The sequence below is a fragment of the Patagioenas fasciata genome, chromosome Z, assembly GCF_037038585.1.
Source record: "Patagioenas fasciata isolate bPatFas1 chromosome Z, bPatFas1.hap1, whole genome shotgun sequence".
NCBI classification, from domain to species: domain Eukaryota; kingdom Metazoa; phylum Chordata; class Aves; order Columbiformes; family Columbidae; genus Patagioenas; species Patagioenas fasciata.
Genome location: NC_092560.1, coordinates 26,083,035 through 26,108,784, shown reverse-complemented (window position 1 = coordinate 26,108,784; position 25,750 = coordinate 26,083,035). Strand labels below are relative to the sequence as shown.

The following is a 25,750-nucleotide window of genomic DNA, read 5'->3' as shown; positions in this document are numbered from 1 at the left end:
AGTTGCCTGGATCCACCTTCTGCCCTTCCTGTAGATGGATGTCAGGTTTGCCAACTTCCACTCAACAGGGACCTTCCCAGTTAGGCAAGATTGCTGATAGATAAAGGAAAGTGGCTTAGAGATCACCTCTGCCAGCTCCCTCAGCACCCTTGGGTGTAGACCATCTGGCCCTCTAGACTTGTGGGTGTCCAAGTGGTGTAGCAAACAGGTCATTAACCATTTCCCCTTGGATTATTTGGGCTTCATTCTGCTCCCCATTCGTGCCTTCTGGCTCAGAGTACAACTCTTCGGAGTATTAAAGACTGAAGCAAAAAAAGGCATTTAGTACCTCAGCCTTTCCCTCATCTTCTGTCACTATGTTTCCCCTCACATCCATCTGGGGATGGAGATTCTCCTTAGCCCTCCTTTTGTTGCTGATATATTTATAGAAACATTTCCTGTTGCCTTTGACAGCAGTAGCTATGCCCAGCTCTAGATGGGCTTTAGCCCTTCTCATTTTCTCCCTGTATAACTTCATAGCATTTTAATATTCCTCTTGAGTGGCCTGCCCCTCCTTCCAAAGGTTAGAAGTTCTCTTTTTATTCCTAAGTGACAGTCACAGCTCTCTATTCAGCCAGGCCAGCCTTCTTCCCCACCAGCTTGCCTCTGGCACACAGGGACAGCCTGCTCCTGCGCCTCTAAGGTTACCTTCTGAAGAGAGACCAGCCTTCCTGGACTCCTTCGTCCTTCAGGACTGCCTCCCAAGGGACTCCACCAACCAGCCTTCTAAACAGATCAAAGTCTGCCCCTCGGAAGTCCAAAGTAGCAGTTCTGTTGACCACCTTTCTAACTTCTCTAATAGAAAGATAAATCATTTCATGACCACTATGCCCAAGGAGATGTCCAACAGATATGTTGCCTGTGAGTCCTTCTCTATTTACAAACAACAGATCCAGTGGGGTTCCTTCCCTCCTTGCCTAGGCTCACTGACCAGCTGTGTTAAGAAGTTGTCTTCCATGCACTCCAGGAGCCTCCTAGACTGCTTCTTCTCTGCTATGTTGTGTTTCCAGCAGACATCAGGTAGGTTGAAGTTATCCATAAGAACAACAACTAGTGACTGGGAGACTTCTCCTAACTGTCTGCAAAATACTTCATCTGCCTCTTCATCCTGGTTTGGTGGTCCACAACAGATCCACACCAGGATGTCCTCCTTGTTTCCCTTTTCCTTGATTCTCACCCATAGACACTCAACCCTATCATCACCCTCATCAAGCTCCAGACAATCAAAAGACTTCCTAACATACATGGCTACCCCACCTCCTCTCCTTCCTTGCCTATCCCTTCTGAAGAGTCCATAGCCATCTAATGCAGCATTCCAGTTATGACAGTCATCCCACCGTGTTTCTGTGATGGCAATTATATAATAGTTTTTCTGGCTCACAATGGCTCCCAGTTTCGCCTGTTTGTTGCCCATGCTGTGTGTATTCATACAGATGCACATCAGCTGGGCCATTGATTCTGCCACCTTTTTCTGGTGAAAAGCTTTAATTCCTTTGTGGCCATCATCAAGTGCTTCCACAGTTTCTAACATACTAATAACCCTTGTGTTTCTCTTACCAACATGGGTCTCCATCCCCTACCTCCACCAGGACAGCAGATTGAAGGGCTAGCACTACTCTCAAATGGTGGCATGTCACCCTTGGGTGTGCCTCTGCCACAGCTGGTTTCCTGCCTTTCCCCCTTCAAATCTACTTCAAAGCCCTCTCAATGAGTCCTGCTAACTCCTGTCCCAGGATTCTTTTCCACTTTTGAGATACATTTGTCGCTAGCAGGCCTGGTGCCATGTAAGATGCCCCAGGATCAAAAAATTCAAAATTCTGAACTGGTAAACACTAGTACCTCAGCCAGTTATTCATCTGGTGGGTCTTCCTGCATCTTTCCTCATCATACTCTGCAGCTGTGGGGGCAGAGGAGAATACTACCTGTGCTCCTGATCCCTTGACTGTGTGTCCCAAGGCCCTGAAATCTCTCTTGATTGTTTTTGTTTTTTCCTGTTTCAGTTTCATCACTGCCCACCTGAAAAATTCTGAGTGTATAATAGCCTGAGGGCCTAAGCAGGGCAGGAAGTTTTTTTTTTATAACTTTATCCTTGGACCCAGGGAGACAGAAGACTTCCCTAAGAAGTGGGTCTGGCCTGCATATAGGGCCTTCTGTTCCCTTTAAAAGGGAGTCTCCTATGACCACATTCCACCTTTCATTCTTTGTGAGAGCAGCTTTGATGGAGGGTGCAGGGTGACTTATCCTCTGCAACACCTTCAACTTAGTTGAACCACCGCCCTCAATGTTGTTGTTCGGTTCCATTTGAAAGGCTTCATACCTGTTCTGCAAGGGAACCTGGGTGGGTGGGGTGGTCACAGCAAGGACCCTCCTCCTTTTTGGCTGGATAGGAACATGCTGCCATTTCCCCTTATTCCTCAAGTTGCTGCATTCCACATCCTAAGCCTCATGACTGTTGGACAGAGGCACCTGGGAAGGTGAGGTGGGTAAGGGGGTATTTCTCCTGCCACCCTGAGTGTGGACTTCCTTCCATTCATCCATTTCCCTTGACCTGCCTTCTTCAGTCAGGCAAGGGGAGAATACAGGAATCCCTTGATCTTCATTTCTTGCTGGTGGTCTTACCTGCCCCCAGGAGACCAGAGCTTGATCCCAACAGTCAATTTCCTTTTCCAGCTCCCTGATACTTCTCAAACTTTCCACCTCCTCTCTCAGCTCTACTACCAGGCTAAGCATCCACCCGCTCACACCTCACACAACTGTTTTCTCTGTTGCCATGAAAAAAGTCATAAGAAGGTCAGGAGGGGGGGAATAATCTAAACTTCACACATCATAATCCAATTTTTAAAAAAAACAATACAACCTGACAGCTTGCTCACAGTATTGCTGTGAGCTGATAGGCCACTTCAGTTATCCAACATATCCAAAATACCTTTGTTAAATAACATGAAATCTGAAAGAAAATAAAAGGAAAAAAACACATGCAGGGGAAAATTACTGTCAGAGTGCCAGATGAGGTGAGGGCTACCTGGGGACCAGGACTGTTGGGGCACATCCTCATGGGGGTTGGCAAGACAGGGTCTGGCAGTCCCTGCTCTCCCAACACCACAACAAGGGGCAGGACAGCTGGGAGGCACTGGGGGTAGCCCAAGCCCCAGGCATTGGTCACCTCCCTGGGGATGAAGATGGGAATGAGACAGGACAGGACATCATCCCACAGGCTGGGCCCACTCAGGTCCCACAACCAGTCCCAGCCTGGCTGCAAGACAGCAGGGTGGTGGCTCAGGTGGCCCCCAAGCACTGGGGCTGCAGCAGAAGGCACATTCCAGAGCTGGGGTGGCCTGGCCACCACCTCCTGCAGCACTACTGGAGGCTCTTCCCTTGGCCCAGTGGGATGGTGACCCCCCTGGCTGTGCTGATCCTGAGCTGATCCCCAGCACCCACAACAAAACCCTATTGGGGGAAAGCATTTAGGCACCAAACAGTTTTTACAGAGATATTTTAAACAGAGGAAGGCATAAGCAATGCTGGATGGTGTATGTAATGATTTGCTACATTTGAGGGATTTGTGAGTGTCCCCCTAATGCTACCAAGCAGCCTGCTCCTCTTCTTCTCATTTCATTAATTGCTACACTTGCGTTTTATGGGCAGGCTACATTTTGTATCATATACATTCATGAGAAATCAGCCATACTTCCTTATTCTGGAGGTACCAGTGTGTTGCAACAAGGTTTGGTTAGCAGAAAGCAGGATGACAGACAGCTGGGAGGCCAATCTGCTAGTTGCAAATTATTCCGATTCATGAAGTGGTATTTCTTCACCAGGCATCGTGTTCGGAGCCAATTTGAGATGTTAGTGATACACTGCATTTTGCTGTGCCAGATGTACTCTGGAAAATGTGTTTAGCTGGCTTAATGAGGAAGTGCTTGTGGAAAACCGCTTCTAGCAGGCTGGTGAAATGCCTCATCTTGTGCAAACAGAACTTAAAAGTTTAATCTGAATGTTTCAACCTCTTTTAATTATGTTGGTGCCAGTTTGCCAGTTATTGCCTTTCCTTTTAGCTTGTCGGCTTCCAGAGGTTCTCTTTCAAGTAAAAATAAATATATATATGTATAAAGTAGGGTATGGATATTAAGTTTTAGACATGTCTTGTTGCTGGACCATTTCTGTCAGGAACTCATTTGCACAAGAAGCAGAGCTAATAGCCATCAGGGCTCAGTGAAGCACATACTTTCATTGACTTATCTACACACCTTTTTTTTTCCTCTCAGATTTTCACTGAGCAAAGATATACCTTATTATATTTATCTGAAGTGGTATCAGGTATGTCAAAATGTGAAGAGAGTAACTACATTAGCTTTTAGCATTTTATTTTTATGATCCTGAAAGATTTACAGCAGTTTACTACAGCGTCCATGGCAGTGGAACAGAGTTACCATTCTCATTTGTCGACTTTTCCCTTCTGAAATCTGTTCCTGCTTTCTCCAGCGCATAGTTTTGCAATAACATTTTTGTGTGGATCTGTGGTTTGGACAACACCCACATTTAGCTGCTGCAAAGAGCAACCAGTTGCTGGGGCTGTGCAAACATGCTGGTTGCTGGGTGGGGTCACTCGTACAGTGCTATAAAAGCATCACAAGCCCTCTGCTCTCTTACTCCTGACTTGTGCTGCCCTGAAAGGTAGAGTCTGTGAGGAAGAAGGTAAGTTTTTGTAGTTCTTTGCTGCTTTCCATAGACCTGACACACTTTATTATTGTATGTTAAATATGTCAAGTGACCTCGTGCAATGTTCTGTTTGATTTGCTGGCATGGGAAAAGACGGGTGTGAGCAGGTGAAATTCTTTCAGTTTTGAAATGTTTCATGTACACAGAAGGGCTCGAATGCTTGTAAGGAATTTGAAAAAAAAAAAAAAGCTTAAAAGTTTAAAAGGAAACTTATTTGGAGTTGGCTGTTTCCTGTGTTTCTCTTTGTCTCTGTAGTGGACTGCTGTAGAAATGTGCAATAAAACTTGCATTGCTAGAAAACTACTGTTCTTAGTATGGAAACTTAAAAAAAGTTGTTAGTTCAACAACAGTTTGATGGTTTGGGACTTGTAAAGGGGTCTTCACTCATGAAAGTGATGAAAATGAGCCAAAGAAATCTTCTAAAAATACAAGAGGAAACTCTGAGTTTTGTGAGGAAGAACTTAACGGAAAATCCCGTAAGTGAGGGTGGTATCATCTGGGATTGGTTCTGTTAAAACTTTCCACTAAATCTTCCAAGGATGAGACTGTTTTTCTCTCCAACATTTTCATTCGTATTCAGTAGACTTTCCCACTATAAAATTAATTATTGTGTTAGATCGACTGCCTGTTTTTCTGACAGGGTGTAAAGACCTTAATTTACATCCTCATCCTGGTAACTAGCATTGGACAGTAACCAGAGAGTGTATCTCTGCTGCAGCTCATGACATGTTTCAATAAGCATGGAGAAATGGTGTTATTTGACAAAGACTGTAGTGTAAAAGTTGAGTTTATGTCTTTAAATATTTTCAATAAATATTAAGTATTTTCTCAAAACTTCTAAACATTTGCGCATGTCCAGTTCTAGGGTGCTTATTCTGGGAACTGTGAGCCAGACAGAAGGCACCAGTGCAGTAATTCATGTGAAGCAACAGTTAGGACTTCCCATTTGGATCTCAGTTTGGCTTTTCAGTCCGGTTGCAATGTTGGTTGTTCCAATTGGGAATGATAAAGTGCATAAAAATCAGTATATTTTTCAAACTGAGAAACTGAAAGTACTTGCTCCTCCTTCCTTTTAAACGGGACCTCTATACATTCCAGTTTAGGAAGTGGAACACATGACCTGTATTATATTATATTAAACAGAATAATTCTCAAATAGGCATTCAGTAAGGAGTAACCAGAAAGAAGTGTCACACTTGTCTGCAGTATCTTCTGTTTGTACCACTCTGTAGTTACATGCATTTTTCATCTCCCTGTTTGTAGGCTTTCTCCTGTGCTCAAAAGAAACAGAAAATATAGGGCAGAAAACCATCAGTGTTTCCAGTCCTTTATTATGCTACATTAAAATACTGTTTTGACAGAATTCATAGCTCCTGGATCTAGGTATTGTTTACAGGAGCTGTTTGCAGTTTAGAGTGGCATAAGTCAAAGCATTGGGAAGGACCTCTACTCTGCCAGGGGTCTGGCTGGCTTCCTGGATTCCAATCTTCTTATTTCTTACTAGCCATAGCTTCTGATAAAGCAGGACACGGTTTTATCTGTAGGGTGGTTTCTTAGCTTTCTGAGCCAGCATAAGCAGAGTAAGGTCTTCAGTCCCTCTCAGGAGCCATTGCCTAGTTTGACTTCTATTAAAATTATGTTATTTGTTTGCTAGATGGAAATGAATGTATCTGCCTGCAGAAGTGTTCTTATTTAAACAGGAGGGAAAAATATAAAACAACTTTGTTTTCAAGGCATTTAAGTATTTTTCTGTAGCTCTACTTTATGTTAGGATAGAGATAAAGATGTAGAGGTTTAATAAACCCTATTTAGTGTAGGCTAGCAGTCTTCTGCTCTAGTCATCCCCAAGAGCAGAGAATCCTCTAGAGCTGGCTATGAGAGGTGGGGGTTCATACAGGCAGAATCACAGAATGAGCAGTGGAGATGTTAGCAGTTTCCTCTGCAGGCAGCTCTACCAGCTTTATTCCTGAGAAATGCTGCTCTATCCACCAGAACAGAGTTTTGTTCCCACCCCTTCTCAGATCTGGTGCTGTGAGACTGCATCCTGTGTCTTGGTTTTAAATGATCACACACCCTGTGACTCTATGAGTTGACAGACATATCTGTACGTCACTGTTGGCAACTCAATCCGTGTAGTATCTAGTCTTTAAAAGAGTTTCATCCCACTGTATATGGCCTTTATCTGTGCTGTTATAGAATGCATCAGAACTTTAGATACTGTAGCAGCTCATCTGGTCTCATATACTTCTGTCAGTACAAGAAATATACAGGATTCACTACAACAGCTTGATAAAGTATTGTTTTTAATTGCAATCTAAGTATGCATTTCTAATCCTCAACAAATGACATGTGCATAAAAGCTGATTGTTACAAATTAATGCAATATTCTGACCCAGATGATATGTGCTCTAAGTAACATATAAATACGGATTTGGAGTAATTTTTCAGTTTTTCTAACAGTGCAGGCAGAGCTGAATTTTGTGCCCTCAGGGCTGAGGGAAGGGTACAAACGTGAGAGTTTTCTGAGGAGGAGGAAGTGTAGGTGGTTCCTGGTTTGGAGAGGGGAGGGTAGGGTAGAGTTGGGCTGGAGGAAGGCTCTGGGAGGTTGCTGCTACTTTTTTGGTTACTGAAGCTGGAAGTGACTTTTACAGTTTTACTACAAGGGAAAGAGGAAGCTGTGATGCAGCTATGCTACTTGTTCATGCGTGTGTGTTTCTTTAATGCCTGCTCTTTGTCCTTCCCATGGGACACAGGGCATAAATAAGGCATAATCATAAACATAGGTGTGTTTGCATCAGGAGCAACATTGTTTTTTATACTCATGTATGCAATCTACATTACATGATCTGTACCTCAAGACCACCAATAGCGTCTTGTCTCATCACACTAGATTCAAAGACACTCCTGTTTACCCTGAACATTATCTTTAGCTGATTGTTTCTAAGTATGACTTAAAACAAAACCTTCTCTAGAGTTTGTTATGGAAGCGGGTTTGGGGAAAAAAAAAGAAATAAAAACACAAAAAAACCCCTTTCTGAGCAGAACAAAAATACTTTATTTGATAAAATGTTAATTTCTACTCTCTGTTCCTTCACTGTTTCTGTTAGCAAACAGAATATTCTGTGAACAAAAGTTGTTAGGAAGTAAATTCTTCATAATTTTTGGATGCTCACATCACCATTGGTTATTTTTCCCATTCTGCATGGTATTTTATGGAAAAGCTGTACTGTTTTTCATTTTGAGCAATAAAAAGGAGAAATCATTTTTTTTCCCTTCTGAAATGGGTAATGTTAAATTATTCTGTAGAAATTGAAGGACATATGTAAGAATTAAGGAATGGTGTAGGTGAAACTGTCTAATTTTACTCATTTTTTTTTAGGAAGGGGGTCTTCAAAGAAATTACACGAGAATATAGTGGACAAGGGAATATTCTTTGTCTTAACACACAAGAGCTCCAACCTCAGTAAATAATCAGACAAGAATACTTGTTTACTACTGAAAGCGAACAGAATAAAATATTTGGTAACCTAAATGGGCCTAGTGGATACCTCAACTAAGGTGAAAAGGCAGACTTTCATTTGTTTCTGGTAACTTCCTTTTGTAAGTTAATGGTAATTCTTAGGTATTGCCATAGTAAATAAGCAGATACTCCCACTAGTTTATTGTTCTCCCTCTAATCTAAAACTTCTGCAAGTAGCTATGGGTGTAGGGGCGAGCAATTGTAGAGCTTTGTGTCACCTGCCAAATATAAACAAAGGTTACCAGCTTCCAGTAGAACAGGCAATTACTGCTTGGGAAACTAACCCCTGCACATCATAACTCAAAAGAAAGGATCCTGAGAGTGGGAAACCTTGAGTTGCACTGCTGCTGGAAATGATGAAAAATGATTTCTAATTTCATCTGTCTCTTCCCAGAAACTTTGTCAAACATGGCTATGGTATCAGAATTTCTGAAACAGGCATGGTTCATGGAACATCAGGAACAGGAATATATTGTAAGTATTATCACCTCTTGAAAGCATTATGCTTATTTTCAAGTACTTTTAGAAGTGACTTAAAGGCATAAGCCTTTCTTATACTCAAAAGGATGAAAACCGATGTCAAAACTGCAGCTGATCAGAACAGGAACCCAATTTTATTGCATCATATAATCCAATATCATCCAATCACCTAGAAAATTTGCTATCAGATGAAAAATGACTCTTATTTGCATGTATCAATCTAGTTATCAGTTCCTAGGCAGAACTAGTTACTGTAATTAAATTATAATTTCCAGTAGCCAATCACTGATTCACTCAAGAAGTCCTTTTTGAAGTAGTAATCTGATGCACAGGTGTGTGAATGTGTAAGAACATGTTCAGATGATACAGGAACTCTTAGCCTGAGGTACAGGAAGCCGTGAGTGTAAAGGAGGAACAAAATCACTAGTACATGTCTTAGAACGGGTTTGTTCTTATGCTGGGGAGAGTCACAGCATGTAAGAAAACGTCTTGGATGGTCAGTACTGATTCTGATTAGAAGGAAGGCTTATGGTGATGAGAAGTCAAGTTAATGCACTAGAATGATGTGCAGAGTGTTTGTGATAATAACATAAGGATGCTGAAATGATTGCCAGCAATGGTAAAGCAGTACGTCGTGAAGTCACAGGAGATCCTGAACATCTTTCATCTTGAGAAAAATGGAACATGGGGAAATTTCAATAAATAAAGATTTCTGCTCTAGACCTTTGTGGATTTTGAAATTTTGACTCCACAACATTTTGTGCATAAACCTGTGGCTCCACCATCTCATACTCCTTTCAGTCCCAAGGGCCTGAGTCATCAGGGTGGTGTTGGTTACAGTCAGGTTTGCATTGTTAGGAGATAAGTTTGCCATGGAAACCAGTATACAAAGACTAATCTGGCATGCCTGGAAAACAGGCAGCAAACTGGTGCTGTTCCTTTGTTGGTTTATCACATGAGTCACAGTGATTTTTTCCAAAGTATACAGGGCACTGCTTCAAATATGCAGTCTCTCTTCTCTCATAAAACTACTAGTGATATGTCTGTGTAGGGAATTAAATATTTAATTGTCAGTTGTTAAAAGTGTAAAAAAGTCAATGGAGAATGCTGTATGTAAACCAGATATTCTTAAGATTTTGCCATTTGTCTTGTGCTATTTAGCTTTAGTTGAAAAAGATTTAAAAAATTAAAATAGTGAGTTGTTGAAACAGGACAAATGTTATAGGTGATTCTGAAAAAAAATAGTTAAACTACTTTTTAGTATCGTGGTTTGGTTTTGGTTTGTTTCCTTTTTTGTTTGTTTGTTTGATGGTTTTGTTTTAATTAAATATCTCATCATGTATCATATCAAGGGGAATATCTTTAAATATTTCATGCAAGAATCTTAAGGCATTTTATAGCTTCTGTAAAAGACAGTAACCAGTGTGGCACTGGTGAGGTCATGCTATTGGGTTATAGGCTCTACCAGTAAGTTGATTTGTCATGTTGTTGATTTGGGGCAAGCCACGTAATCTATCACGTAGAGGAACTCATCATCCCTAGCTATTCCCAGAGAAACTTATGCAATGACTAGGGAGTGCCCATCTAGGAATGGATTCACCAAAGTTCACTAGTAGGTAGTAGCTGTGAAGAAAGTGTGGCTTGTGTCTCAAGTTTCAAAGAAGTTGGGTAACAATCCTCCACGTCCTCATAGGATTAGACTTGAACTCTTCTCTAAGATCTTATATGCAAAAAGGGCTTGTAACCTTAGAGATGAGTTGGCTGAGAAGTCCCTTAATGTGAAGCACAGTCAATTTGCATAAGATGAGCAAGGAAATTAATACGACTTTATTGACACCGCCTGTAGGATTTCATTGTGGTTGTAGAGCCTTTAAAGTTCAGGCATAATTGCCCAACATGATGGTTAAGGAGTATTTTCCTGTGGAAACCAACTTACACTGAGAAATAGGTCTTAAGGGATCTAAAAGAATATATTAAGTATTTTCTGTTTAATATAAGAGATGTGAAAGGAATAGATCCAAAATGTATCCATTACTAAGCCTGTTTAGTTCTCTGCAGTTACAAAGCTGTGTGTGCCTTGATAGTCCTATAACAGGTAATCCCAAACACACAGTTTATTCAGATCTTTAAAACTGCTACTTTGCAAAACAACTCTTTGGAATGAGAACTTTATTGTTTTATTTCATTTTTCTTCTCAGAAAAGTGTAAAAGGAGGCCCTGTAGTACCACCACAACAGCCTAACTTTGATCCAGCAGCTGATGTTGTTGCTTTGGAGAAAGCTATGACTGTAAAGGGTAAGAGGACCAACTACTGAACCTGCTACATAAGGACTCTTCTGTAGGAAAAGTCAGTAATTGTACAGAATAAAATATTAGAGTGGGAAGCAATGGCAAGCAGGAGAGCTGCCTCTGCTTTCCAGAGCTTGGCAATACAGTCAGTTACGCCATTTGATAAAGAATCTCAACTCTTTGACATCCTGATGCTGTATTACAATTTCAAACCTTAATACTATCTTAGAGTTCTGAAATATGTTGAAGGAAGGGCTGTAAATATTTAATTTCTAGACAATCAATCAATACTATAACGTACCATACTAATAGGTTTTTATTTGATTTGAATGAAATCCTTGCGGGAGGCAGGGAATACGCTGGTAATGTAGCAAATGCTTCTATTGTGCTTCTCTCTTGTAAATAAATTCTCACTTGGCACTTGCCTGTACTTTGAAACCTTTTTCCAGTTCGAAGTACTGAGATTAAATGAGTATGCATTCTTACTTTTTTTTTTTTCCCCAGTTCCACTATAGTGTGAGTACTGCAGTCAGAACACTTTAAGACTTCCTATATGAAATTGTAGAATCATAGTTTTCTGTGTTCTATGGGAATGTATTTGCTGGATTACTTCACTAAATCACTAATTGTAAGTCAGTAGGTGATTATGGTTTCTCCTTTGGTTAAACTTTGGCGTGTCAAGAAAATCAAATATGACATAAAGGAAATAATAAAATGGAAAAATTATTATTTGGCTAAAGAACACTCTCGAGACCACTATAATAATTGCAGTGCCTTAGACATGTTGTTTTTTGGTGACTCATAGGTGTGGATGAAGCCACCATCATTGACATCATGACTAAAAGAACAAATGCTCAGCGTCAGCAGATCAAAGCTGCCTATCAGAAGGCTAAAGGAAAGGTAAAGTATATTCAAGCCAAGCTTAAATTTGCACCCAGAATATCGATGTTGCTCCTGGCTCAGATGGTACCTATGACTTTGTTTTCATACAACGAGAAGTTCAAAGCCTTTGAATACAGCAGCCAGAATATCGAAATATAAACAGACTTTGAAGTTCTGACTTTCCATCTTTCTGAATGCCTTTTACATCACTGAATCACTGGTGATGGTCATAAACATAATCGCTGGTCATAATCATAACAGCAATATAGTAATTCTTTCTCTTAAAAAAAAAAAGCAGCCTATTCTGAGTCTTATTCTGATGTGTGAATGAGAGAACGTGGCTGAACTGGCTGTGTGAAAACTCTCTGGAGTACTCACTGAAAAACCCTGACAATTCGACGACCACAAAGGAGGCAAATGAAAAACTTCAAGTAGGGCTTCACCATTCTTTCTAGTAGCTAAAGGAATGATGTAGATTAAGATTCCTCAGAGATTAGACCCGATGTCTGGACTGTAGCTGAACAGCAGCTTTTTACCCTTCTCTCTAGCTTAACATGTTCCTTATGCTTCCTGTCACAGAGTCTGGAAGAAGCCATGAAACGAGTTCTGAGAAGCCACCTGGAAGAGGTTGTTGTGGCTCTGCTCAAAACTCCCGCTCAGTTTGATGCTGAAGAATTAAGAGCCTCTATGAAGGTAAGTCAAAAGCTTCTGAGAAAAACTCTCCTGAAGAGTATAAATAATGTCAGGGCCTATAAGGGACACTGGACTTGGATTTTAAAGCTTGTTTCTTGTCTTCATTTGAACCTCTTTTTGTAAAATAAATCTGTACCTGTAAACCAGGTTCTCAGAACCATATCCAGCAATCTCCACTTAATTTCAGGTTTGGAGGAGATTGGCTGCAAATGGTATTCTGTTCTGAGAATGAACTCTTTCTGCCTTCTGAAAACTGGTTGCGGGTGCCATGGTACAAAGCCCTAGTGTTAGCATGAATGTTTACGTTTGAGAAAAAAACAGAGGAGGGAATATTTTTCTTTGTAAATTTTACATTCCTATTTCGGTGTGCACTGTTTGGTCCCTTTAGTGCTCTTTTTCGGTACCAGTTATATGAGATGTGATACAAGAATAATACCAGAAGAACTGCCATCACAACACTGCATGGAAGCACAATGTTCTTCATTTTTCTTTCATGTTCCATATGGAGCCTTCAAAGCCAAGTCCATGGTTTTCACCTTATTTCTGGTCTTCTAAATTTTCACTTTGTTTTATCAAGTAACTTTTCTAAAAATTCAACCATGTTTATCAGGGGCTTGGAACTGATGAAGATACCTTAATTGAGATTCTGGCCTCAAGAAACAACAAAGAAATCAGAGAAGCCAGCAGATACTATAAAGAAGGTAATTCAGAGCAAGAAAAGAGTATTAACGATATAATGCTATAGCAGGCACATTACAGTCACACCCCCACTGCTCCTTATGAGAAGCTGAGGGACCAAGGTAGGCTGTGAGTGAAGTTTCACGTAATCTTGATACAGTTGCAGGGGATGGAGGTCATGCTGACTTTTTTGTGGCTTATGTAGATCCCAATTCAGAAGGAAAAGGCTCATCATCACCTCCAGAACTGCAACTGTCTCATGGAATGGGCCATGCATTTAGATGCTTTCTAGGATTCAAACAAAATCCAGCTGCTTTTCTTGTAACTAAACATTGGCTGATCTCTGCTTGAGAAAAAATGGAAACAAAAACAAAACCCACAACTTACTGAGGTAGCAACACAGGTGACATTTGCGGTAGGAGCAACCAGTGAAGTAAAGGGGGACAAGCTTTAAAGAGATAACTAAAACATAATATGTTATATCTCATATATGTGGAGTTCACTGGAATCAGCCAGTTTTGTCTACTTAAATTGTATTTTCTGACATGATGCCCTAACTTTTCCAAGAGATTTCCTTTCAAAAATCTCAGTTAGAAGCCCAAATTAATGCTTTGGTTTTAGAAGAGTCTTGTGCTTAAGTTAAGTGTTGCTAAGAGCAAACAGAATTAAGAATGAAAGACAAATGGTGCAGGAAAAGTTTAAAACTTTCTTCTTTCTTCATGAATAAGAGACCAAGGTAATGCCCATCTCTCGAAGTTAAATGAGAGAAAGTAAGAAAACTGCATATCTAGTAGATGTATCTAATTGGAAAATAAAAAGTTGGAAAAACTAGAGATTTATAGCATGGTTTGGGATGGAAGGGGCCTTTAAAGATCATCTAATGAACCTCGTTGATAACTTCGAAACAAACCAGAAATTCTTTTTGTTTTGAATTCAGTGCTGAAGAGAGATCTGACTCAAGACATTATCTCTGACACATCGGGGGACTTTCAGAAGGCTTTGGTTGCTCTTGCCAAGGTATGCTGTGTTTAAGGTATTTGAGTGATGTTACCCATAATAAAAAAAAACTAATGTTGTCATAACTGTATTAGAGAAAGACATACTATACATAAGGATTTAGGTATTATCTATTTACTTGCATTATTTTTTAATTACGTGGTTTAGACCATATGTAATTGTTCTTAACCAAGTGATAATAATGAGCTTTTATGTCAAATGCATTTCAAAACACAGTGATGTTTACTACTGTTTATTAGTTGTGCTTTAAGACTTCTTTTGTGTGTGTGGTAAGCGTAAGAAGTTGAAAAAACAAAAAGGATGATGTTATGTCAATAGACTAGAAAAAGAAAAACAAGAAATGCTTCCAATTGCAGAATTAAGCCTTTTGCCTTGCTGTTAAGATGTGCTTCTAGTAGTTAGACAATGCAACAGGGAGCAAACAAGTGGACAAAGTCTTGTGTGAATTTGTCTTTAAAAGCAGATGAGCTTAAACACTGGGCTTGCCCAATAAAAAGATCCTTTTAAAATTCAGAAATATTTTATTCCATCATTTTGAGTACATGTTTATGAAGGTTGTACATAGATGCAGGGTTAGTTTTCAGTAGGCCTGTGTGCATAATTTTGATTTTCTGTTTTTGGTTTTAAACCAGTGTGAAAGGAGTCTATCGAATGGCCATGCGGCAGCAAATCACAGCTTCGAAGGTTGTAACTTCAGGTTGAGAAACAATACTTCATCTGGATTTTAATGTAGGACTTCAGAAATAAACTGCTGATGGCCTTAGAAATGTGAACTCTGATAAACAAATGCAACAATTTGATTCACAGAATGATTGACAATGATTGACATCTATGTGCAATTATGTATTAATTTATGTATGAGGATGATAGGGCAGAACTTTAAAATGCTGAGTTCTGGTAAATTGGATGATTGTTAGAACGAGTGAAATTTAATTTATTTGTTTATGTAGGGTGACCGATGTGAAAATCCTCATGTGAACGATGATCTTGCTGACAATGACGCCAGGGTAAGATCACACTAAGCACTCTTCAGAGTTTCTTCATCTGACTTACTTGAGACACAAACTCTGGCTGCAAATGTACTACCTGAATCTTGTGCATTCTGTACCTAACAGAGATGTATGTGTTATGTAGCAATCTTTTCTGAAAGGACACTACAGGGTGTTTGAAGAAGACAGACCAAATTTGATTTACGTTTGCTTTGAAATTGGGTCCATCTTTTTGAAGCACTCTGTATTTTACAAGTTCAGGTAAGCTTTGATATCTGAAGGAAGTGAAATATTCGCCCTAATATCTAGCAGAAACATTTCTGCAAGACCTCTTCTATGTCATGTAAAGCGTGCAGATCATTTGATGCAGAGGTCAACTAGTGGAGCAATTAGACACAATCTTCCTTCTGTTTATAACACAGAACTTGAATTAGAGAAAGGGTGTGCTCAAGTATATGCATAACCAGCTACCATGCCTGGACCAGATTGAACTCTGCAGTATGTTAATTAAAGACATTGCTTTACAGTGATGAATCTTTCAAGATTATTGGGTAACGCTCACAGTATTTTCTGAATAATTCTAAAATAAGCAACTGATCTTTCCCTTATTTCCCTTATTTCTTCCACCATTAGTGTTAAAATCTTGGAAAAACTTATCAGTGTATCCTGAGTTTTCACATATGAAATCTTAGGTCAGTGTTGTAATTCAAATATAGATTGACTTTATATTTATTTTTTTTTAAGTCCAATGAAAAAAAAAGGCCATTGAGCAATACTGTTTTTATTCTTGCTATATAAAATGTTCACTTTTGTCATCAAGTCTAGATACGAAAGCTCAGTAAATTAGTACTCTAAGCTCAAAATTTTAATATTATTGCTCTCAATGAAGAGAGTGTTGTTAAATCATCTTTGCTGGTCTGTGGATGTCTTCAATTATTCCTTGTATAGAGGTTTGAAGAGGTGAGGAAAATGAAGGAGACTGATTTGGTTCTTACTTTCCATTAATTCCCTCCTGGAAAGACAAGGAGTACTGGGTGCTTAGGCTACTCCTTTGAAATTGTCTAGTTAATATCAGAGGTAATTTTATTTGTTCAAAGAGAGCTTGCCAGTCCTAAACACCCATGCAGATGGCAAGCATCATGACATAAAAATTATCTTCATCCCAGAATGTAATGCACCTGCGAGAGCTTGATGGCAATTGTAAAAACTCTCAAAATATGTTTTTTAGCTGCCTAGTGCAAAGTATTGCTTAACAGAGCTAGAGTTAGTTTGGGGTTCTGCAGGGTTTTGTTATGGATTGCATCAAGGGTTAGATTGTATTACTGACAAGCAATGGCTACCTTTGGCTGGTAGCCTCAGAAGTACAGTATTTCTGTTCACACTTTACTATGCTTACACTAAATTTACCACTTCCATTTCTTTATGACAGGCATTGTATGAAGCAGGAGAGAAAAAGAAAGGGACAGATATTAATGTGTTTGTTACTGTTCTTACTGCAAGAAGTTACCCACATCTCCGAAGGGGTAAGTTGGAAGAAACTTTTTGTTTTTACAGAGATTGTATTTTGAATATGGCCTACTCATGAACTCAGGGAAGATACAGATTATCAAGACATGACTCTCACTGCTGCAAAGGCCTTTGTAATAGGACACATGGTTGCTGACTAGGGGTGCAGTTGGCAGCTTGGCTGTTCTTTCCATACTGGTGATGAGCTATATCATTTAGGTTCGTAACAAAACTGTTTTGATGAAGTCTTACAGAGCCAGTAATCACAAGGCCAAGGGATCACTGTGTCAGGGGTTCTGAATGCTCCCCAACATGTTTCTGCTCCTCGGCCAGTTTGCCCTGGGTCAGGATGTACCATCTAACGTCACAGGGTCCAGCAGAGTCACTAGATCACCTCTGTCCCTACCAGTGAGAACACCAATGCTACCATATCAACAAAGTCCCATTCGTTATGCTGACTCCCCCAGGCCATGCAGTAACACTGTTCTTTACACAGTGATGGCCAGAAAATAGGAGAAAGGCAGCCTGCGATCAGTCATCTGTGGGCACTGCTGCAGCAGTGAGGGTAGAATAAGGCAGAGGCAATGCAGAGAGAACACTGTATTTTCATCACTGCTCATGGAGTTTTCTTCCCTCATTTAGTCTTTCAGAAGTACACCAAGTACAGCAAGCATGACATGAACAAGGTAGTGGATATGGAGATGAAGGGTGATATTGAGAAATGCCTGACTGCCCTTGGTAAGTGGTTCTGCAGATTGTAAACTAGTAGATATACTGACCGTAGGATAACTTATTTTTTACTTCCATCACAATTCCTCTGAGAGGAAGCCATTCTGGCCTTATCGTGTTTCATTGAGAAATTTACTAAATTTTACTTTGGAAAGCCTAGTCTGAAGATAATGATTTATTTCAGTTATTTAAAGTCAGTTCAAGTTGATGAATGGCTAGAAATATCTCTCCTGATACAGAGAAAGGTCCTGTAAGAACTGATTTCTCATCAACATAGGAAGACCCTTACAGGAAGTCAACATGCCAAAAAGTCGTGTGAGAATGCAGAATCATAGAATAGTATCATTTTGGTTGGAAGAGACTCTCTTGATCATCGAATCCAACCATATGGTTAACTCTAGTACTAAGCCATGTCCCTAACAACCTCATCACCACAGGGATGGTCATTCCACCACTTCCCTGGGCAGCCTGTTCCAATGCCTGACAACCTTTTCCATGAAGATTTTTTCCTAATATCCAATCTAAACCTCCCCTGGCATAAATTGAGGCTATTTCTTCTTGTCTTATCACTTGCTACTTGGAGAAGAGGCCAACAACCTCCATGCCACAACCTCCTCTCAGGTAGTTGTAAGCAGCGATAAGGTCTCTCCTTAGCCTCCTTTTCTCCAGGTTAAATAGCCCCAGTTCTGCCAGCTGATCCTCATCAGACTTGTGCTCCAGACACTTCACCAGCTTCATTACCCTTCTCTAGTACCTCAATGTCCTTCTTATAATGAGGGGCCCAAAGCTGAACACGGGATTCAAGGTGGGGAGACATCAGTGCCAACTACAGCGGCATGATCACTTGTTTAGTCCTTCTGGCCATACTACCCCTGATACAAGCCAGGATGCTTTTGACCACCTCAGCCCAATGATCCTGCTAGTCTAAATCCCTCTGTATGACCTTCCTACCCTCCAGCAAATCAACACTCCCACACAACTTGGTGTCATCTGCAAACTTACTAAGGGTGCACTCGATCCCCTCATCCAGATTTTTACAAGTGAAGGGAAGTAACTTGCTTTACAAAACATCAGATCATGTCCTCCAGCTCTGTTTTCACTTCTTTCTTCTTTGGAGCTACAACATCTTTCTTAATTTTGTGGCAGTAGACAAAGGAGGGCATACTTGTAATTACTCTTCCTTGACTGAATTGCTCTCCAAACAAATGGAGTAAAGGAACTGCTACTTCTCCCATACTTTGAAGACAGGTAACAAAAAAGCAGACAAATAAGATATTCTGGTAGGAATACTGAGACTGCTTATAGAGTGTTTTCCTTCCACACTTGTGCCTTTTGTCACTCATTATACGTATAAGAGGTGTGACCTTATCTCATTGTTTCATTGCAGTGAAGTGTGCCACAAGCAAACCAGCTTTCTTTGCTGAAAAACTCCACTTGGCGATGAAGGTAACCCAGAGAGAGAACTTCCCTTTGTAAACATGGGGTGCTTTGTAAGCTGAAAAATAACCAGCTATCTAGAGATCTCTAAGTCCTTTGTGTGATAAAACAGGACTACAGAAGGAATTTCAGTGTTTTCTTCTCTCTCTTTCTGTTATTTCCTTTGAAAAGTCTGCATGTCTTTCCCTAGGAGTAGCTGTCTGTTTGATATGGGTATTCAGGAAGGCATCTGTCCATCCACACATTTATCTTTTACTCTAGACAGTGACAGAAAGCCAACTGAAACTTTTTAATGAAACCACAAAAATATAAGTGAAAATTAAATAGGAAAGCACTTACAGGTCAGGACAGGAACCCTGCAGAAGCCTGATCTTTGGCAAGCCATCTACAGTCCTTCTGGAAAATTTGGAACCTGGGCTGAGTGAGTCAGGTGGAGATTCTGAAATGGTCTAGTATACAGGTATTTTCATAACTTCTGTGACTTGGCTAGGAGCACTGTGAGTTCATTGCACTCCTAAAAAAATATTGAAAAGGCAGGGAAGTCTAGATTGTCCATGCATCTAGCAAGCTCATTGAAGAACGTATCTTTTTTCTAAGAAACAGCTAAAGAAATGCTTAGAAAGGAAATCCAGGAGTGGATGTAGTCTGTCAGAAGTGAATTGTTCTCAGAGGGAACAGAGTAGGATAAGAGAAGACTCCTTCTTGAGAGATGTTAAAGGAATAGGATGCGGGCCATGTATACTCACAAAGAAGTCTGATGGGTTAACACATAGAACCTTGCCTTAATATGTTTCAAATAAACAGCCTCTTTTTTTTTTTTCTTTTCTCTTTTTTCAATTTTTTTTTTGTTCCTTTTACGCAGGGCTTTGGGACACGGCACAAAGACCTCATTAGAATCATGGTTTCACGCCATGAAGTGGATATGAATGAGATCAAAGGCTATTACAAGAAGATGTATGGCATCTCTCTCAGCCAAGCCATTATGGTAGGTTCTCTCTCAGGTTATGTATAAAATGTAAGACAAGCAAATGCTTTGGGAATTTCAGTAGTGGTTGTTAATTCTTCTGCTTCTCAGTCACCAAGTCATCCTGAGTAACTCGTTGTAGCTGAGTAACCCATGTGCTTAGTGATCAACATTACAAGGGCAATGTTTTTGTCACCAAAGCTATAGCAATATCTTACTGGTACATGTCTCAGAATATCATCTTACAGTAGAAGCCAAGAGGTGAATTGAAACTACAGTATCCCCAGGTTCCCATGCTGGGACACAGATAAGGAACATTGACAGGAGAGTGGACATGACTACACTAAGAGCTCTGTGGAAGATATTGATGCAACCCCCTATTGGTTTTTAACATTTGAGGTAATTCTGCAAATACCTTGTTAACTTGAGAGTTATGAGGCCTGCTTTCCAGGTCACTTAAGTGAAACCATCTTCTTAAAGGAGACAGGCCACCCAATGTATTTTCCAGAAAATTTAAAGGAGTAAGGGACTTGAAGAAAGATAAACTTGCAAAGCAGTTTTGTGGATGATAGCAGACAACAATAAATAAATAAATAAACAGATAGATAGATAGATAGATAGATACATATGTCTTAATTAGAGTAGAAACCTACTCCCCAGTTATATTAAAATACCTCTTTGATTTTTATTGATGTTTGCTATTTTTTCAGATAGGTGCCAAAGGTCACTCATAGTCTTTCACCTGTAGTGTTTGTGATATGCAATTTGATATGCAGTCACATCACCTCAGTGTATTCCAATGTGTTTATTACATTCAAATGCCTTGAGGCATAGCTTGGCTACACTAACCAATTCATTTATCTCTGCAAAATAGATTCAAATTTGAGAAAAACAGTGTGTATAATAATTAATGTGCGTAGTTAATGTATATAACACATTTTTTCCAAGCTGAACAAGCAATCCTATGCTGAATCAGCTATCATCATAAGATTAGCTTGAGTTTGAGATAATTCTACATACAAGGTGTATAATGTTTAATATTAATGAACATTGGACATCACTGGTCAAAGAAGGCATTTACACTTTATCTAGAGAAGAAAACCATATGCTCCTCAGTGGACAGAAATTTTCTCTGCTTCTCATCTTTATTTATGCCATGAGTCCTCCCAGGATTTTGACTAGCCTGGCCTACCTCTGCTACACTCTGGAGGTCACAGAATCACAGAAAGTTAGGGATTGGAAGGGTCCTCGAAAGATAATCTAGACCAATCCCCTGCCAGACTATGAACACCTAGATGAGGTTACACAGGAAGGCGTCCAGTGTCTATGTTTATTTCTAGGTCATAGGAATAATTTCAATGATGGTACGTGGTTTAAGCTCAGTCTGTGGCTAACACATATGTATTATCAAGTGATTAATTTATGCAGGTGAAGGCTTCATGGTTGGTACATGTATATGGAATGCTTACTGACATTTATTTCACTTGAGACCATTATTCTAACCATTGTGGGGTTTTGTTCTTAAATTGACAGGATGAACTCAAAGGGGATTATGAAAAGATCCTGGTGGCTTTATGTGGAAGTGATAACTAAGGTTCCTATTCCTGCAATGCACTCAAGCTCTGTTGAAGAAATTCTTTATATTTACCTCAACTTGCTCTTTGAAAGACAGGCTTTACACAGTGAGGCTTCTCTGGAATGGTCCTTAGTCCATATGTGTTATGTTGAAAACTTGTAACCTGTAGTGTATTTTTTCAGTGTCTTTATATGGAATGACATTAGTATATCTTTTTGCCATTATTTATCCAAAGTCAAAAGAATGACCCCAAGTTTCTATATGATTGATTAATTATGAGAAAAGTAAAATTTTGCTCTATGCAAAGTAAATAAACCTTTAAAAATGCAATTAACCCATGTGGAAATTTGTATGTCTTTTGTTGTTCCTCTTAATTTCATTTCAAATTGTCTGTGTATGAATGAGAGAAAAATCAGTAAATAAATTAAATAATCTAAAAACAATGTCAGACAGTATAGCTAAGCCTATACCTTTCCATTTCACTTCAGCTAGGGCATATGTAAGCCAGATATAAGAAAAATGACTAAAGATAACATGTTTTAAAAATTAACAATATAAAAAAATTAACCATATCTCCATCATACTCTTTCTTTTGAATTCTAGAGTAAATAAACCTTTTATGTTTTGTGCACAGAGGAGAGAAAAATTGAATTGAAAATGCCTTCATAGCCCATGTAGGACTTTTATCTTTTTCCTCATGAGTTGTGTAAATTTGTATATTATCTCCCAAGTAAAAAGCTACTGTCACTGCCTCTCTTTTCGACAGAATTCACACCTGACATCACTGTCCTGATTGTGCTAGATGCTACACAAACGAGTTATTATGGCCCTCAAGTGCACTGGTGGAATTAAGCATTATATGTTGGTTCTTTATTTCACGCAAACACTGCTGATCTCTTCTATGGTGGCCTCTAATCACTTACATGAAAAACGGCATGCTAAACTGTAGGGTAATCAAAGGTCTTCTTGGCTAATTTGTATTAAACATTGCAGACCCTCTTTGGTTTTTGTTGGTATGTCCTGGTTTTGTTAAAAAACAAGTTTCTCTTTTAGTGAATTTTGCCTGTCAGCTAAAGCCTTCATATTAGCTGCATTTTCCTGGAGAACCAGACACATGTTTTGGTAAACCTAGCAATGGAATGCAAACTTATTGATAAGCACGGATGGACATCTTGCGAGAGGGGCAACGAGAAACCAGTGACCAAGAAACTGACCAACTGTGTATAACATTCCATTCACATGAATACTTCATATAAAAGTGGGAGATCACAAGGATCTCAGCCCTTTTCGCTTTTCCTTTTCCCTTCTGCTTATGGCCGACATTAGGAGAGGACCTTGCTAGTTGTCCCTGCGAACTGAGGCCTAGTGACAGACTGAATCCAGCTCCGGTTGGCTGCAGAGTCTAATCCAGGACTTTGGGTGCTGGCTCTGCAGTTGCTGAGACTTTCAAGATTGGTTTTGTATATTTTGTATTATTTTCTCTATTCTTATTAGTAGCGTTAGTAAAACATCTTTAATTTTTTCCAACTCTCTTCTCTCTGTCCTTCTTTCCCTCCTGACCGCCTGTCCTGAGTGGGAAGGGGGGAGAGAGAGGGGCAAAAGGGGGAAGTGAAGGGGAGAGGAGGTTAACAATACATCTGCCAGGGTTTGATTGTCACCCTGCAATCTAACTCTCGACAGTATGGCCTAGGATAACAGACGTAGGTGTCTGGAAGTGTTATTCAAAAGGAAACACTGACATTGTTAGAGCTGAAGAGAAAATTCACATGTGCCTTCCACAAGGCCAAGTTTTGATCAATTAGAACAGAAAAACAAACAAACAAGCAGATAGATGCACAGAGATCATGTGCTCAGGGCTCTGTTTGATCAAATGACAAGCTTCAGAGAAAACAAAACGCAAGTATCTTTTGTGATTTGAGTGTTGCACTAGTCCATTTTCTTAAAAGGCAGATGTCAGGAGAATGCTATTCCCCAATCCTTTAGACCATATAATGATGAGTTGGAAAGGCTGATTGTGACAGTAAAAGTTGATTGGGTGGAAAGTATAACTTTACTGAATATGAAATGAAGTTAGTATCTTAATTCTTTACCAGAACCCCCTTGCTTCTTATCTTACTGAAGAAAATGCATGGGAACCTCATGAGGTTCAACAAGACCAAGCACTTGCAGCATAGAAGGCAAATCATATCTTAGGCTGCATGAAAAGGATTGTGGCCAAAAGGGCAAGGAGGTGATTCTGCCCCTTTACTCTGCTCTGTTGAGACTCTATCTGGAGTTCTGCATCCAGCTCTGGAGCCCTCAGCACAGGAAACACATTAACCTGTTGGAAAGGTTCCAGAAGAATGCCACAAAAGTGATCAGAGGGACAGAACACCTTGTCCATGAAGACAGGCTGAGAAGGTTCAGCCTGGAGAAGAGAAGGCTCCAGGGAGACCTTATTGTGTGGCCTTTCAGTACCTGAAAGGGGCCTATAAGAAAGAGGGGGGCAGACTTTTTAACAGGGCCTGTTGCAACAGGACAAAGGTTAATGGTTTTAAACTAGAATAGTGGAGGTTCAGGTTAGACATAAGGAACAAATGTTTTACAATGAGAGTGGTAAAACACTGGCACAGGTTACCCAGAGAGGTGGTAGATGTCCCATGCCCGGAAACATTCCAGGCCAGGCTGGATGGGGCTGTGATCAGCCTGAACTAGAAGATGTCTCTGCTCATTGCAGGGAGGTTGAACTGGATGATATTTGGACGTCCATTCCAAGCCAAAGTATTCTATGATTCTAAGGGAATGAGGAGTTGCAGTTGTGGTTTCCTTTTCAACTTGTGGTGATAATTGTATATGTTTTTATTATCTGCATATGAATATGTAACTATATATGCATACGAAGCATTGTGGCAATGAGAAACAAGGCACACCGGGATGCAGACAGAGATGCACACACAGACAGAGATCTTGTTCAGGAAGGAGTGCTGAGCCAAGCACAGCAGAGAGCTGAGCCAGGCTGAGGCCCTTATTAGCCATCGACAATTTATAGGATTTACAGATATGGACCTCGACTAAGATGTTACATAAGATGTTTTTTCAATAATTGTTATTAAAAACACACCATGCTCATGTTATGTTTATTTCAGCTATGTTCCCACCATTCACAGATCAGGCCCAAGGACATTCACAAATCATACATATGGGGCCGGTTTTCCAATCCCAGGATATCATTCTCACTGACCTGGGTTATCACTTCTTACACTCTTAAAAAACATACTTCTGTATAATCTGTCCAAGGCCCTTTAGCTGCAACTGCTGTTCCCACAAAACCTGTGCTTTGTTAACCTCTTTGGCATGGGTAAAACTTTTTAAAAGTGAAGAAACTTCAGCAAATGGATTTTGAGAGACTACCTGTGTTGCTGACTGGACTCTGAGTGAAATAAAGGAAACAGAGTAAACCTGCACTCAGTGTATGGGTCATAATTAATTTACTTGTAGCCAGTAGATCATGAGGCATAATTGTGAAACTCTTGTTTCAAAATTTTAGTCATTGTGAAATTGAGAGGTGGTATTGCTAAGCAAAGGGAAAGAATCTGATTTCAACAGCTTAGGAGAATTGTTTTTCAAGAGGTATGTTTACCAGAGAAGCCAAAAGATGCAAAAAAATAATGAAAAAAAGCTATACCAGGGGTTTTTAAATTACTTCCAGTTAATGCTGAAGGAATGGTTAGAAATTTAATTCTATTTGAAGCGGTCTCTTTCTTTTTGGCTGAATTCAAGAGAGTCTCAGCAGCAACATGCTAAGTGCAAGAGGCAAACCCGACTATTCAACTTCAAAATGTGAACAAGTGAGCACCCAGAATTTTCAGAGTAAAAGAGAAGATGGTATGAAGTTAAATGTGTTATTAATAGAAAAATGTTTGTTATCTGATTATGAGTTTTGCAGGACTGTGCAACAGAAGTAAATTATTAATGTACATTGCTACGTTATAAACAGTCCTTCTAATTTTAAGATATCTCCCTATAATTTTATGTGCACTCTTGCTAGAGGCAAGAGTAGCTGCATTTTGATTGTATTCTGTTTGTGTCTGTTTCTACAAACGCAAATGCTGCTTGCATTGAAGAGGAAGGATCAGTGGAGGTCTGCATGGTGGTGCATTAATGAGAAGTCACTGGTTTGCTAACACTGCAAGCCAGCTAACTTCCCCTAGGCATTCACTTCTCTCTGACAGGCACACATTTCTGTACAGTGA

The 25,750-nt window shown here is 39.8% G+C and overlaps 1 protein-coding gene across 1 annotated transcript; it reads left to right on the top strand.

Annotated features, from left to right (window-relative positions):
* The first annotated feature begins 4,637 nt into the window (after positions 1-4,637).
* LOC136115001 (annexin A1) lies at positions 4,638-22,090 on the top strand. The gene is made up of 13 exons (XM_065860789.2): positions 4,638-4,734; positions 8,673-8,752; positions 10,957-11,053; positions 11,853-11,947; positions 12,509-12,622; positions 13,233-13,323; positions 14,238-14,317; positions 15,268-15,324; positions 16,736-16,829; positions 17,455-17,550; positions 18,929-18,987; positions 19,841-19,963; positions 21,476-22,090. The coding sequence occupies exons 2-13, from the start codon at positions 8,687-8,689 to the stop codon at positions 21,533-21,535; spliced, it is 1,032 nt and encodes a 343-aa protein (XP_065716861.1). The 5' UTR covers positions 4,638-4,734; positions 8,673-8,686; the 3' UTR covers positions 21,536-22,090.
* The last annotated feature ends 3,660 nt before the right edge of the window (positions 22,091-25,750 follow it).